This window comes from Oryzias melastigma, linkage group LG7, assembly GCF_002922805.2.
Source record: "Oryzias melastigma strain HK-1 linkage group LG7, ASM292280v2, whole genome shotgun sequence".
Taxonomy (NCBI): Eukaryota; Metazoa; Chordata; class Actinopteri; order Beloniformes; family Adrianichthyidae; genus Oryzias; species Oryzias melastigma.
The window spans coordinates 4468734-4485938 of record NC_050518.1 but is presented as its reverse complement, the minus strand read 5'-3'; the positions used below and the strand labels follow the sequence as shown (position 1 = coordinate 4485938).

The window sequence follows — 17205 nt, the reverse complement described above, 5'->3', positions numbered from 1 at the left end:
AAAAAAAAAAAACACATGGTGGTGTATGACATTTCAGTTTCATAAGACAAATATTTTAAACAGTAAAAAAAGCTGGATAAGACTATGACCAAAATGTCTTTTTGTAAGGGTTGGGAATCACTGAATACCTCACGATATGATACGATACACGATGCCAGGCACGTTGGTGCCCATGACAGTCTTGCAACATGCGCCCCCTTTCTACCCTTGAAGCAACGTCTCACCAAAGGAGGATGACTATAACGTTTCAAACAAAAATAAAAGATTGATTTTTGGTGCATATCTATCAAGAATCAATCATAGGACTAAATGTCACAATATATTTCAAAAGTTCTTCCTTTTTTAATTTTCTCAATTTGAAAGCAAATTACCATAAATTAGCAATTGTGTTTTTATCAACTTATTGCTCTCTTTATAAAGTTTAGTGAGTTTTTGATGTAACAAATTTCAATGAGCACATTTCAAGTTTCCCCTCAATTTCCCCTCTAAATCTGAAGCCAACTTTAGCATCATGTTTTTGTTTTCAGCCGTGCTGTGTTATCAAGTCTCTGCTATATCAGTGTGGGATTAAATTGTTTTCAAGTTAATGGAATTATTTTATTTTTATTTTCCAATTGGATTCTGCTGTTCTTGGTTCGTTTTCTGCATAACAAATGGGAAAAAAAACACTTAAAATACATGAAGTGTCTAATTAGGAACACCTTTTTAGATTGTTTCGTTGGTTGTTTCCTGATTATTTAAAAAAAGCTGTTGGTCAGTGATTGGTTTTAATACTAAATCAGTGCATTCCAGCATCTTATTCCAGGTATTTTCTCCTCTTGGCTGCATTCAGGCGCTCTTCTCAGTGGTTTAAAAGGTGTTTGTTCACCTTTTATGGAGTGATATTGCAGCTACAGAAGGAACAATAGGTTCTAACAAAAGCCAATGATTCAATTCCAATTATGTTGTACAATGAAACTGAGTAGCTCGCTACCTGCTGTATGTTATCCTGAAGGAAAATCACTGTATAGCCACACACACACATTCACAACATGACGGCGTCACTATCTTATCTGTCCTAATTAGAACTTGCACCAGAGGGTTATTTTCAGCTTGGAGGAAGATCAGCGTGGGTAGCAACAATGACTTGAAGGCAATGCTCATTTCCCTCATGCACATTTAACCCTTTAACACCTGAGGCATCACAGGTCACGCTTAAACACAAAATCCTCAACCTCCTCCAAAAGTTGTGTGGAGAAACTTGCATCACTATCTCCGCTACCATTCTCCACCTTTTTTTTTTTTTTTAATTGAACACAACAATGACAAACCACTCCCCATATAGAAGACTCTGCATATGCTACGTAAAGCTAGCCTAACTGTAGATCCAAGCCACACCTCCGCCACTCAGTCTGGCTCCACCAGCCCGCCCCCTCTTTTGGCTTTTTTCAAATCTGGGTTGAGAATGGATTCAGCCTCCAACTGCCCTGTTGGAGTATTTCACAATAATTCTATCTGTATTTTATTGTACTATTATGTAATTTATTGGGCTTCATGTAATTAATATAGATTTTAAGATGTTATTGTTTTGGAAACACAAGTGAACTATTTACAGCACATTTCTGGTTGTCATACTGAACTTTAAGTTTTATGTAAAATGTATTTTGCGGGATAAAAAAATAATGTGTCACCAAAATAAGATCCTTAATTCCTCTGTACTGGTCCCCTCTTTGCTAACTGTGTGTGTTTACTTTGCAGAACTTTAAAGCCATAAGGTCAACTTTAAAAAAAAAAAAGTTATTTTTATCTTTCTCGCACATGAATCTTAATGAATGCACATGATTAACAGTGTTCTGTGAAAGCGGGCCCTTTTTTCCAATTATTGCTGTATGTTCGGCCTCTCGTTCAGCCACCTCCTCCTTAACACATCTCTGAGGTGAGAAGGAATTCACATGCATGAGGGTGCAAATGCAAAACTAATTTTTTTGGATTAATTTCTCAAATAAGGACAACACTTGAATATATTTAAAGTAGAATTTGGCTCTAATTTCAACACATTTCAGACAGTTTTGCTTTTTTTAAATCATAACTGAAATGAGTGACTTTTAAAGGTTAATAGTCTCAGAACTTGAGGTGACTGGAGTGCTGGCAGACCTGTTGAGCTGCAGCCCGCATGCATTAGTCTGTTTAGGGAATCAACACCCACATGTGTCTGCGCATGCCTGCGTCTCTGAGTAATGTGGGAAAATCCTAGTTACTGTCCGGCGGAGCTCCTCCCCTTCCTCACCTCTGACTGTTTGAACGGAGGGGGAGGGGCAGGGTGTACTGTATCACTGAACCTGTGGGAGCTGCCTTCAACAGGTATACTCAGAAAGGGAAACACATGGATCTGTTTCCTGGTGTCAGCTGAGCCTTCGTTTTAAAAAAGGAAAACAGAGGAGTCGTTGATTTTGAATAAAAGGAAGGTGGCTGTGGAAACCAAGAACTTCTGGATGTGTTCAGGACCCAATAGCCAGACCCTGGAATCTTCTGGGAATCTCCCCTCCAGCAAGGGGATGAGGTCAGACAGGGAGCAAGGAAAGTCGGGTGAGTCAGTGGATCTGAGTGTGACCTGACTTGCACTTTTCAGTGGTTTAACGTACAAGCTGTGATCTGCATCTTTGTTTTGACCTTTTGTCAGTGGAAACATCTGATAACAAATCACATGTTTTTGTTGGGGGACTTTAACCTAACGGACAGGCTATATTTTGGCTCAGCAAATGAAAGCTATCCAACGGCTGATTGGCTTCTGTAGTCACGTGTTTGACCGGGATTCCTTATCTTTGATCTTTTTGAAGACTTCTGGATAGCTTGCGGTATAAAATAGAGATAAGCATGTCAGCTTCTTTAGAGAAGTCTTTTATTCAGGTCTTATCTTTTCACAATAAAAGGTCAATCTTGGTTTATGGTCTTTTTTGCCTCATCTTTCATTCACACAGAAACTGCTGCTGTCAGTTTCTCTTTTGAATCAAACTGAAACAAACAACAATAAAGATTCAAAAGAGTTACTGTCATAAAATACACATTTTTTTCTTGCTATTTTGTTTCTAAATCCATACATAAATCTACATAAATACCTTTGATTTATAGACTAAAAATAACCAAACACAAATGTACAATTTCAGATGCTACCTTCATTCTCCATTTTCCCTTTTGGTTTCTTCTTTTTCCTTTCAACACATATATGTGGCTTAAAAGTACTCAAACTGAGAGTAATGTTCTCTAAGCATTTAATACTAATCTTCAGGCTTAACTTTGAGGTGTGGCTGTCACTTCAAAATGAAATCAAAACCCCCGCACCGCAGGCTATGGATGACTGTTTTCTCACAACATTTATCATCACAGGTGTGGCTATTTAGTTTGAATTTTCTCCGTTAAGTATCTTTATGTCGTGTTTCTTTGACAATGCTATTACGAGGTAAGATGTTATTAGTACTCACAAGCTAGAACTGGACATTAGTCATGCAGCTTTTATTTTCTGTGACCTTAGAAGCAGAGCATACTTCATCTTAGACAAAAAAAGTATAGATTAAAAGGAGAGTTGTTTTTTTCTTTAGTTATTAACTTCTAAAATTTTCACTTCAGATTGACCCATTTCACTGTGTTTCACCTGAACAAGTGTCAATATTTATTTGTGCATCTCCCTTTACATTAATGCCCTGAAAGATCAAAGTTGGGTTTTGGTTTAAAATTTTAGTCCAAAACTCTACCAAAGCCACAAACAACCTACTTTGCTTATTTTGTCCTCTTTTTTTAATTTTATTTCACGTTTTTGTATTTTAACGACATTGTTTTTTGGGGGGTACCTGTCTGTTTTCCCTGTTTTCTTGTAAAATGTTTATTTATGATCTCGCTATCACAATAAAACACTTTTTTTTTTCTCATGAAAGCGAGACCACGAGATGATATTTATTGTCAGCACAAGAACACTGAAAAGTGGAATTTTATTGGGGATCACCATATATCTGTAGTCTCATTCTGTAACCATGTAGATGGCTTGGTTGCCCCATCTGGTCACTTATGAAATTCACAACAGGCACAGTGTCACTGAACTCAGTATTCAACCTTCTTAAATGACGATGACTGATTTGGATGTTGTTTATGACAGACAACATCGACAAATCTCCTCCTAGGTTAGACCACGATTAAAGAATGGCTCAGTTCTTCTGGTGGGTGACAGTTTCTCCGACAAGCTTCTTTTTTTCTGTGGATTGTAGAAAAATAAAAAAAATGATATTTTTCGTCATCACTACTTATCATCACAAGAACAAAAACTTGTTTCCTTGTGATAACGTGATAGATGTCATTATCACAAGTAACATAGGCCTTTCTTGTTTTCAACAAAACTCAAATCTATCCTTGTACTTTAAATTGTAGTACTGTTGTAATTGTAAAGATATCTTTAATGTCTTTGCCCTAACTTGTATTATCCTGTGCCAGGAATCCAAGTAACTCGGGATTTACTGCCACAGTAAACTATTTAAACCAGATGTGTCAAACTTAATCGCACAAGGGGTCAAAATCCAAAACACACCTTTAGTCGGGGGCCGAACAGAATCAACATTTATTGAACAAACTAAAACTAAATTTTTAAAACTTTAAAAATTTAACTTTTTAACATAATTATGAGCTAGATACTACACAGCATTACCTGCAATAATGCTAGTGTGAATGCTGTAAGCTGAATTTAGCTGGTGAAGATGCTAATGCTGATAGCTGAAGATACTGAAATTTAGAGTTAAAAACACTGAAGTTGATAGCTGATAATGCTGAAGCTGATTGGTGAAATCACTGAAGCTGATAGCCAGCTAAAATATTAGCTGAATGCCAAATCAGCCTAAAACACGAAAAAATAACTTGAGTTAGCCAAAGCAGCTAGCATATAGCTGAAAAAATATCTAAATTTTCAAACAGCCTAAAAACTGATAAAAAGCCTAAATTAGCCATAACAGCTGTGTGTCAATATTAGCCAAACTTCAAATTAGCCTAAAAAACTGAAACAAGCCCAAATTTGCTAAAACAGCTAGCTTGTAGCTGAAATATTAGCTAAATTACAAAATAGCCTAAAAAATCAGAGTAAATGCCAAACTAGTCCAAAAAGCTTGGAGAGTTCCAATTTTTAAAGTGATAAAATCTTAACTTTTTAACATAATCAGGAGTAATAAAAAGGCAAGAATATTATTCCACAGTAAATAAACTTAAACATTAAATTAATTTCAATATTTTACTCTCTATAAAATATATTTTGTCAAAATTATACAACTTAGAAATAAGCGCAAGATAACATCGGGCCATTAAGAACAATAAAATTATCAGGAGGGCGGATATAATTTCCCAGAGGGCCTGCCCCCGAGCCTATACTTTGACATGTGTTTTAAACCATCCCACATTTTTTTAAAGGATGCTACTTAAATACACAATGCAGATATGTAAGATAAATGGTAAATGGCGTATACTTGTATAGTGCTTCCCTACCTCCTTAAAAGGCCCAAAGCGCTTTACAGTCACAGACCCTTTCACCCATTCACTCACACATTCACACACTGGTGGCGACTCTGCTGCCAGCTTATAACAGATGTCAGATGTCGTTGAACATATTTTTCTCTGAATGCTTTTGGCATAAAAGTCTGGAGCACGATAGCCATTCAAGAATCTCTGGAAAAGCTGAAAGACCTGCCTGACCTTTCTTTCCTTTTTAAGTTTGACACACTAGTGAGTGGTGGACAGGATAACACCACTGTAAACAAAAATGTAAAAAATGCTTGTAAAAAAAAAGATAAACTGCATCCACTGCTGCCTGATATTAACAATCCTTAATTTTCCTTGGGGATAAAAAACAATTTCTTGAGTATTGTGATATATTCAGAAAGTTGCCTTTTTACCATAAAAGCAGATACAAATTGAATTCCAGAGTGACTCGTGACAGCTAAGCCATTGTTGGACTTAATTACTCATTATTGATCTTCAGGCTCAGGATCAGTTTCTTTTTTCTTTCAACTCCATAAAATTTAGCAAGATTTAACAACTAATGATCAAAAACTATTGGACTTAAATAATGACATTTTATTGGGATTTTGTCAGCTGATGTTCTCCCCCCTAGTTTTCCGTCAGCCCTGTGTAGCAACATAATTGTGAGAGCGGCTGATTCTGGTCCTTGCTGTGTAATTGGCATTTCTTACTGACGTCCGCCTGAGGGGTACGCAGTGAAAGGCTTCCTCGGTTGCCTGCTAGTTTTTTTTTTTTTTTCATTGTAACACACACAGGTGACAGTTTAGAGCAAGTTACAGAGAATAAAATAAGCTAACTGTCAGAATCAAGTCACGGATAATGGTAGAGCAACTATAATAATCATGAGCCGTGCCACTGCCTGAGCACGTAAAGCCATTTTCTATTTCAATCATGACAGACTGATTGGAGCCTTTATTATGTTCCTTTTAACTGTCTTTTGGAATACTTCTATGCCTAATCACATTTGCTCCAAAGCAACAGCAAAGATTAATTTGAGTCCTTGGCTTGGCACCATCACAAATCAAATTCATCCCTCTGTGTGGAGCTGTTCTCAGATACCGTCCTCCCCTCCACACCTCATCAAATTTACATAGATGGATGACAGATTTCTCTCCCTACGTGTCTCAGAAAAGGTTGCTCACATTTTGGAATGACAGACTTTTCAATCTTGTTAGTTTATTTACTGAATGTGTCCGCCAAGGCTCCGCTCGTTTTTAAAACTAAACAAATGTAATTTCACAACTGTAATATTTTGATTTCAGCCTGTAAATCTTTCAGAACATTCCAAAAAGGAGCAAGTCTGTCTTGACACCTCCATATTTGAGCTCTTCTGCCAAATCCCAGTCACACTGGCTCATCAAGATGGCAGCTTTTATTTTGGGCAGCAGAGTATGTTTGCTGATCTGTGTTGGGTTTGTTTAAAAGATTACACTGTGTTGTCACAGTGGCAGCTATCCTGACTCTGTGTGTACATCTATGCTGAACCATCTCATTCACATCAAGGCTGCTTTACTTTGCTTTGCTATTATGGTCTGCAGCGGCTCTATTTTTGTTTAAAATGGCTCACATTTAAACCGCTGAGATAAATATTCAATGGTAAGAAAAGGCTGTAACTAGTTACTTTTGAAAAAAAAAGGTTTAGTGTAACTAATTTTACAGGTGTTGACTGACTTTGCATTTTAGTTCATGATTACAATTTCATTTTTAGAAAAAAAAAAAAAAATAGCCATAGCTTTGGGACTTCTGGAAAAAAATTGTTGTCCAATCATCTTTAAATCTTTAAATTCAGCAAAAACTTCAATCTCCAGAGACACATTCCTTCACGTTCGGTATCAATAACAAAGCCCCACATGTCCTCTGTAGATACCTAAAGGAGTTAATTCAGTCGTATGCAGTGGCTAAAACCCGGGTGGGCAAACTTTTAGACTTGTGGGCCAGATAGGACTCTAAAATTTGGCAGAAGGACCGAATCACAATGTGTGGAGTGTTTTTGTAATCCACCTCATAAGAGAGAGAAACAACATGAAATCTGGATGAAAACTTTGCTTTAATTTGACTGAAAATGACTTGAAAACAGAACATTTTGGAATTTGTATTTCTAAATTTGTGGCTTTTGCTCTCATTTTAGAGCCAATATCATATATATATATAAATGTATGTGTGTATAAATGTATATGTATGTGTAATTTATTATTTATAATTGTTATTATTAATTGTAATTATTATAATTTATATATATGTATTTTATTCCAGTTTGGTGGACCAGACTAAACAGTTAAATGGTTTGCATTTGGCCCCCGAGCCGCAGTTTACCCACCCTGGGTTAGAAGATACAGTAGTCTCCTCTTATTTGTGGGGGTTAAGAACTATAGACCTCTGCAAATACGTAGAATCTGCGTATATGTTTGACAAGTTAAATTTCAACTTTTTTTATTGTGCTATTTAAAGGCTATAAAGTTACAAAATATTCATATTTCTAACTGTTGTTTTTTAATTGTTAAACATTTTGATTTATATTTGTGTCATAGTTACTTGTTTCTTTTGGCTTGTAGACTTTTGCATTCCCTTCTTCACTTTTTATTTTAATTTCAGGAAGTTGTTATATTGATACATTGTTTTCCATTTAATTGAAAATATTTCTCCTAATTCTTTTTTATGTTTATCAAGTAATTAAAANNNAAAAAAAAAAAAAAAAAAAACATTAATTGAGATTTTGGAGTTCATGTCACATTTACAGAAAATACCAATACTGGTATTGATATTTGCAATATTGACTAGTATTGGATCAATCCTTAAATGCTCAGTATCGCCCAGCCCCATGACAAACCGGGGTAACTTGACTGAAAAAAAATCTGCGAATATGTGAAACCGCGAGTAAGCGGGTGAACACTGTACAGGTTTCTGAAGATGACACTTTTGCATTGTTATTATAATATATACTAATAATGCAAGAACAAATATTCTTTTTTTTTTGGTGTGTTACATTTGTTTTTCACTTATGTCTAAATGGACAAGTTGTTTTCTGAAAACAAGTCAATAGAGCCAGATAGCTAATTTTAGTCTACATGTATAATTATCTCTGAAGAAAGCACCAACATTAACAAGCAGATTTTAGTTTGAATATGATGGGACTGTTTTTCCTCATTCTTATATGAATAAAATATAAAACCATCTACGATAAGCAGGCATAAATTGTCTGCTGGAGTTCTAATGCACGGTTGTTTGTGTCCTCTGTAGTTTGTTTTTGATTTACTACATAACCAGAAAGAAAGCACACACTGAAAATAAATGTCTCATTTTTGCAGTCTACAGAAAAACCATAACACCGTTCTCCTAACTAGATAAACAGCATTAGCATAATGGGGCGTCAATGCAAAGACCGTGCACAAAACTGAGTCATAAGAACCTCTGCAAATGCAAGTTTTTGCAATAATTCTCTGCTCATATTACACACTTATTCCCCATCTGAATTCATTTTACATATAGAATGCCAACGAAAATGGAGACTTTAAACCTGAATAGTTGGTTGTCTTTACTTCATTAATAATGCTGTTTTAACCTATCAGCTAGTTCATTGGTAATGCCATGATTTTAGCCATTAGTCTTTATAAAGTCCAATTATCTGTTTTCTGCTGATTAATGGATGCATAGAAGACAGAACTCAATGGTTTGAAAGTGTAATTGTGTCATTTGTTTAAATCATTTCACATGTTTGAATGATTACTGGATCGTGTTAAAGCTAACTGTTTGAAGAATAAGTGGAATTGCCTGAGATCATGCTTGAGTACCCCATGCTTTACACTATAATTAAACTGCAAGACAAAGGAGAGAGTGTTTTTTTTTTTTTTTTTTTTTAGTGGAAAATATATTTCTTCTTTAGATTGTAGAGAATTCATCGTTTAATTCACAATATGTAGCAATAATAGAAGCAATTCTATTTCTATCATTTCATTCTATCATAGGAATTACACCTATGACCTCGGGAATATCAGAAAAATACTGAAGAATATTTTATATAATATGCATTTTTTTTCTTATATAATTTAAAATGATTTGTGTATATTCATCCTTCTTTCTACTTAAAAAAAACAGTTTATAAATATACATTACTTAAGTCATAAAATGGATAAAAAGTAAAAAAAAAAGTAAAGATTTGATTTGGAAAATCAAAACTTTTTTAAGTTATAAGTAAATAAAATGTTCCTGAACTTTAATAAATTCTTATAATTTCTTTAAGACAAACTTTGCGCAAGCTATGGCGTCAAGCAAGAACAGATTTTCTTTCTAAAGTTTTGTAAATGTTCTTGTCATCTTGTTCTCCTTCATGTATTTACAAAGCAACACTTTTTCTCTGTAGTGTTTTCCAAGAAGCTTAAAAAAATGCATCCAAATCTGCAACTGTTTCCAGATGCTTTCACAGAACTGCTTTTACATACCAGGCATCTTATCTCGAATCTGGTTGGTTTTCCCTCGTGACCTCGACCATATCTCCTTCAGTTCAAGAAATTGTTTTGCTAATCTCCATGAAAAAGAGATTCAGAAGAGTCCGTACATCTGTCTATCTGCTGTCTCCAAAGAACTCTAATCTTTCAGCTTGTGGATTTTCACTTTAGAGATAGGAGCCAGCTTAAAACACACACACACACACACTGTTCTGAAAAATGATTGTCAATTCAACATAGTGACACACTGAACACAAGTTTAAATGATTGCTCATGAAGTAGCCAAAGGAATATAAACAATACATGGACAACATTTATGCAAACATATTTTCCTCTTTTTTTTCTAAGTGCTTACAATTTTCTGTGTTTTTCCAGCTGCGGTGATGCAAGTTTCAGCTCGTGTTGCCGACGCTTTCCACATAGTTTTTTAAGCCAATAGACATGGATTGTAATAGAATGTGTCTGGATTGAGCGTATCTTTCTCTCCAATCATTTTTTTTTTTTTTTTGCTGCCTTTGAGCTCTGTTCTAAGCTGTGCTCTTGCACACGCTCAGCCCCCATTACTCTGAGGACCTGAAGCATGAAATAGGCTTGCCAGCATGTGGATGTCATATTCTATGATGTTAAGGCGCCAACGTCTTGATTGACACTGACTGACTTGAAGGGAACAATTCATAAATAAGTGACATTTTGATTTAAATATCTTGATTTGAGTTAATCCTACCGCTGCAGTTGCATCTCTTCAGTTTAAACTTTAAAACTGTTGAGTTTGTTTTAAGTGGTATATCAGAAACAAAGGTAACAATTAATGCTAAAAGAATTTCTTACTAATTTTTTGGGTGTTCTTATATAAATATTTGGGTCGACTCACGTTTAAAAGTCTATGCAAACACACATAGACGATAATATAGGGCTTCCGTGTCTGGAATGCCCATGATCCCATGTCACTACATACATTTTTAAGTATGATCGCTGTACATACAAATCGGGCATTGACTGATCTCGCACTGAATGTTCAACGGGTTGAACATTTTCACGCTTAATCGAGGCACTGGAACCGATCAGGCGCTCGGATTTGCTAGTGACATGTGGGTAGCGTCATTTGTAAAACACGGAAGTGCCAACCATTGGAAACATGATCACCAAGTAGAAATTAATAATTGTGATTTTTGTGTAGTCAGATTAATATGACACTAAGATGGACATTTATTGAAACAGAACAGTGGAAACAAAAAGGCTGGAGCGAGATTTGCACCGCTTTGACTTTGCACTCCGAGCCTTTACCAGTTGTAGGTGGCGGACAAGCGCTAGTAAACACTAAAAACTAATAAACAGTAAAAAACAAAAGAACAATGATCCCCTCACTGCTGCTACCTGCTTGTCTGGCACTAGTCCGTTGTAAACACCACCGGCTGGATTCGCGTTCCTTAAACCACGTACAGCTCGTTTTTGATCGCACCACACAGAGCTGATGTGAATGCAACATCTAGCTATGTTTCACCCTCGGCAACAAGTGTTCAAGTGACCACTTTCCATGAAAAGTTTATTTAAATACACGTATGTGCACATTTTTGTCTTCCAGGTTCAAAATTCGTGTTCAAGTTCACATTTTTTTGATAATTTTTAGGCTCAAGGTGCAAACACATGTTGAAAGTTTAACCAGGTCAAACTTTGACCCTTTAATTCACAGAAAAGTCACCTGTTTGAAAGCTGATCACGAAGGAGAAACTAAAATTGGTAGTTTGTGCCCAGCAGGAACTACATAACATTACACCTATTCTGTCATGTAGTGGAGTAGAGCTCTGAAAGAAAAAGCCTGGTAAAAGATTTGCGAGATTCGCACCGTATTAACATTTCGCTCTAAACCTCGTTCAACTGTTGTTCAACGGTGGACATGGACATGCGAAGAAGCCCCTCCCTACTCGGCCAGTGTGAACACTATATTCTAAGACACACTTTTAAATTGCACTTTTGGCACATTCTTAAGTGGAAGTCAAATGGCCGGTGTAAACGTAGCATATTAATAAAAAACAATTATTTCTCTCAAATACACTTTAGGTACTCCATATCTTCATGTACTTTATTTTCTACACTAAAACCACATTATAAGACGTACCATGAATGAATGATCTATTTTCAAAATGATGTCGTATAAGGCGTACTGAACTATAAAGCCTATAAAGTGAGACAAAAAAGTCAGAGATAAGTCTGTCAGTCAGTCAGACTTTATTAAATGTGTTCTCAATAACTCATGCTAAATATTAGCCATGTTAGCATATTCACAATACCTAGAATCTCCCAACCTTGTTTGTAACCTTTAAAAAACGTATACTGCTAAAAGAATTGCTACTGTGACTATAATAACTCTCAACCTTCTTAGTAAAACATAAATGAACAAACAAAAGGCTAAATGTTCGCCGCGTTAGCATATTCACAATAATACACAACCAAGCATTTTGACAGAGCACCGCGTAGCCCTTGAAATTGCTTCAACATCAGTAAACACAACCAGAGGTAAGCAGCATATAAAGTGCTCCGGTGCACTATATTTAAAAAAAAAGGCTTTTAAGTGGGCCTTATAGGGCAAAAAATACGGTAATCTTTTAAGTTAGTATATGATGAGTTCCTATGGGGCTACGGGCAGCAAAGACTTATGACTTATGGCCCACCCTCCACTCCAGAGTTTTCATCAATAAATTGCAATCCATTCACATGTTATCCCCAATAACAGTTTCTCCTCGTCACTGTCTCTGTTGATTCAGAATATTAGTGTGATTTCTATAATGGAGTGCCCTGAGGCAAAGTGTTTTTTTTTTCCTTTCTTTTTTACTCTTCATCAGCCGTGACCCGGCCGTCTCCTCAGGCGATGCAGGGAGATTGTTTTGGTGATGAGAATTGACTTGCTGATCCCGAGCAAAGCTCTGCCAGACAAGGAAGACGCTGCAGGCTGCCTTCATCAGTCAGAGCTTTACGTTACAACATTGATGAATTTGCAGAGTGAGGGTTCGTGTAAGATGGAGACACTCAGAGCTTTAATAATGATTCTTGTATCTCAATTAGGGAAAGTTATTCAATGGTTTTATGCCATCGTTCCCAAATGCTGTGTACAAGATCAATAGTGAAAGTCTGTAGATCATATCAAGGTGAATCGCGTCACCCTTTCCTCCCATATGTAATGTGTGACTGTTGGGGAAATGCTATTAGCCTGAGAGACTGTAGCTTAAGATGGAATGACACGGTGGCCGTTTGTTACTGTTGAACAAATTGAAATCAATTACTTAAAATATAGATGTAATCAAGCTCTTGAAAAGGAGGGATTATATATTTATAATCTATATACAAGAGTTAAAAAACTTGAAAAGCATTCTAAAAAAATCAAGTTAAGTCTTTTTTAAATGTATGAAAAAAACAGATTTTTGTGGTTTTTTTCATTTATTTTCCCCACCAATAAAATAGTTTTATTAAAACATTACAAGTTATTTATGGGTATAGGAATATAAATTCTGTGAAATATCACAATATTTTATTCAGCAATACTTGTATCGATTTCAAGTGAAGCACTGAACCGTAACAACAACAAAATCCTGCGAGAAGCATCTCATGGTAAAATTTCACTCATTAGCCCCACAGTTGCTGTTGTTACAGAATTCAATGAGACAAATATAACTCAGTTTTAGCTCCAGATGGGAACTGAAACCAGTTGTTTCATTTGTGACAGTACGGGTACCATATAAAGACACAGTTTAAAGTACCAGTTCTGCTGGAAAAAAAAGAAAAGTCCAAAATCCAAACGGCACCCATCCCTAATTTTAACTGAAATAGATTGATGGAGGTTATTTTTTGTTTCTTTGGTTAATAAATCCAGCAGCCATTTGCAAGATTCATAAATGATATTGTGTTGGAACATAATAGCACAATATTTTCTTAATCATGCTTATAGAACCCTATTTTTTAAAGCTCATTCAAGCTTTGTGTTAATTATGTTGTTGCTGAAATATTGAGTGTCCTAATTTACCTAAAAACAGTTGTACATAGGCAAACACAACTTAAATGTGAGTTACAATAGCTCAGATAAAGAAAATGTATTTTATACAATTTTATCCATGTGAAATATGTATTAGTAGTCAGACTTAGTTGTTTCAAAGTCATACTTCTTTCAAAAAATTGTCATACATTGTCTCTGGTACAGTCTTGTGATACATATTGTATCATGATACATATCGTATCAAGGGACTCTTGCCAATACAGTTATTGAGTAGTTTATCAAGTTTTCACCCATGAAAAGTTTAGTTCACCACTTTATTTCTCACTAAAGTCAGAAATGACTGCAGAAATTCTAAATTTACATTTTTGTGAAAAATGTGCTGCAGTTGAGTTTTTTTAAGACCAATAACCACCATTTCTCACTATGGTAGGTTTTTTAACCAAATACAAAGCTGCTAGTATAATAAGCAAGACATGGTTATGAGCCAAAAGAGTTATGGTTAGAGTTATAATGATTTAGACCAGACAAAGTGCCTCGAGGTGAGGCTTATTAGCTTTGGCAAAATGGAGACTGAAAAACTAAAGTAATTTAGCCCGTTGGGACGAGAAACCAAAGACAAAAGGAGTCTTTCACTTTACTGATGACGCCACAATCTAACTCTCATTTATGGTCCTGATTAGCAGTAAACAGAAGAACAAGATATTAGTAGCTAAAATGTATTTACTTCAGAGGGTGGTTTGATTTTATCCTTCAAGATTGATTTAGTTAATAGAGAGGTCTGCTTTTCCAGTTTAAAGACCCTTTTTCTTTAATAGTCTTTGCACACCGTGACACACCTCAGTTTGAGTTGAAATCTGATTACCTTTCAGCTTCAAGTGTTTTGTTGTCATAGGCTTGCCCAAAACTTCATCGTATGTGTAGCAGCTTTGTCTCATTATTTTAAGAGTCTCATCATAACTATAACTATGTTTAGCTTTTTCCAGCTTTTAATAAAGCAGCACAATTAAACCGTTGGACCAAAAACAGAACAAAAAAATAATTTACGAGAAAGATAGTTAAAGAAGTTGCTACTTTTTGGTTTTGTTTGGAAAGAAAGTATCCACTGTAAGCGTTTTAGTGGACGCGTCAACAACAGATGTGTTTAAATGAAACTCTCTGGTCAATCAGTGGGCTGAAGTCTGGTAACATGACAATCCAGTCCTGGTCAGCTCAGTTGCAGCAACAGCCTTGAGCATTCTAAAAAAGTATGACACAGCACACAACGGCATTAGGTGGAAAAACCAGAAATCAATATAGCAAGACTGGGCTGGAGAGACTAGGACTTATGGGTAAGCAGCTTAAGATGAGCCAGCTGAGACGGGTCAGATGTCTGGTCAGGATTTTGGAGGTGTGTTTGGATATTTCAATCCAGGTTGGCCAAATAACAGAAATTATAAAAATATCTAGTTAACAAATGACCTTTTATCATAAGTTAAACACATACTTATCTCTAAGTTGATGTGGGGTTAATGCCTGAGCTGTGGTTCCGTTGTTTAGCTCAAAATAAACAGAAGGAAGTGAGCTGTTGCCTCCTGTCAAAGTCACATTCTTGACCTCAGCTGCTCTTACATCCCCTTTCTTATTAACACATTCCTGAGGTGGGCTGTCCCTTTGTCCAGCGCGACCGGGACAAATTCTTCAGACAGCAAACCTCACTGTGAGCACACCCACTTGTGTTCACAGCAAAACACGTTCAAAGTGGCTTTAGCAGAGCAATCTGGATGGTAGGGCATGTTTGCAATGAACAAACTCTTTTTAGAACTGTGACTATATCTGATTAAGTAATTAATTACTCACACACACCTATATATATATATTAGGGCTGGGAATAGATAAAAAAAAAAAAACGAATTAATTGGGAATCTGAAAAAAAAATGAATCATGATTAATCCCCATCAATTTTTTTTTATTTGCCAGTAACTTATTATCTGCAAATAATCATAAAATGAAATCACACAAAATTGTACATTTAGAATGCTAATTTTTAACCATTTGAAACATATGGCCTAAAACTCAGTTTTTGTCTAGTTTTGAATTTTCTGTATTTTCAGTTTGACAGATTACCTACTTGCTTATTTAGTATCATTTTAATCAGCACAATCACACCTACGCAACACTACCTTTATGTAGTCATTTTTCCATGTTGTATTCACAAACTAGACAAAAAAAAAATAATAGAAAATGGAAAAAATAAATAAATCATGCAAAAACAGAAAATTATGTCTGGAAAAAATCAAATTAATTTTTTTGTGGAAACCCCAAAAATGTTTTACAATATAGAGTGAAAGTTTTAGGTGTAATTTTATAAAAAATAAAAAGAATACAATTTTTTCAACAAACTAATCAACATATTTTTGAATGAAAATGCATAAAAATCCAGACTAAAGTCACATCATGCAGCCCCCAAAAATAAGAATTTCCCTCCGCAGAGCACTGCTGTCTATTTGACTTTTTTCCTGGAATTCTGTTTCTCTCTCTCTTTTTTTTTTACATGCTTACTGTTCCTATTAAATCACAGGTCCCCAACCTCCGGGCCATGAACCGAAACCAGTCCAGTACTGCGACACACCAGTAACCTGAACCCAGCACTTGTACCCTCATCCAGCACCTGATGCGATACCAGATTTGGAACCGGGTGTAAACCAGACGCTAACCGGTACCAGGTTGGGGTACTGGATACGTCCCGAGGGCCAGTCCGCGTCCTGTACCGTGTTTGGTACCGCATCCGGAACTGCGTCCTGAGGGTTGCGGACCCTTAATTTTATGAAAAGCCAGCACGTCAAAAAACGACGAGCTGGGAACACCCAAAACGCCAAAAAGTTACGCGGAAGGGTCCTTAACCAAACGTCAGTATGAGTCGACTTGGGGATGAGAATGTGTTGGTTATTTAGGCGTCACCGCCAACGTCTCTGGTGGTAAAGGATTAAAACAATTCCTAGGAAGCCTTTTGGTTGATTTTATCTTTGGCATCCAACCAAAATTAAACTCCCTGCTGTCTATTCCTCCCACCTTTTCAAAAGAAGAAAAACCAATCTAAACATGACTCCCTTCTAGACATTTTCTAGCATTCTCTATCAATTTTTCCACTTCCACAGCTGTTCAAACCAACTCCAATTTCAGCTGCCTTGTGGCCACCACACGCTCTAACAAATTGTTGAACCCTAAGCAACGTTGGATTCTGAGTTTCTGTATTTTTGTGGAAGAGTAACAGCA

General features: G+C 36.0%; 1 protein-coding gene across 4 annotated transcripts in view; it reads left to right on the top strand.

Annotated features, from left to right (window-relative positions):
- kazna (kazrin, periplakin interacting protein a) overlaps positions 1-17205 on the top strand; it is a 183220-nt gene that overhangs the window by 125230 nt on the left and 40785 nt on the right. Inside the window, exon 1 of one of the 4 annotated variants that reach the window (XM_024292475.2) lies at positions 2314-2565. The exons of the other annotated variants lie outside the window; for them this stretch is intronic. Within the exon in view, the coding sequence (XP_024148243.1) occupies positions 2472-2565 (94 nt within the window). The 5' untranslated portion in view covers positions 2314-2471. Of the gene's footprint in view, positions 1-2313; positions 2566-17205 lie in introns of those variants that run through there. 4 annotated transcript variants of the gene reach the window in all.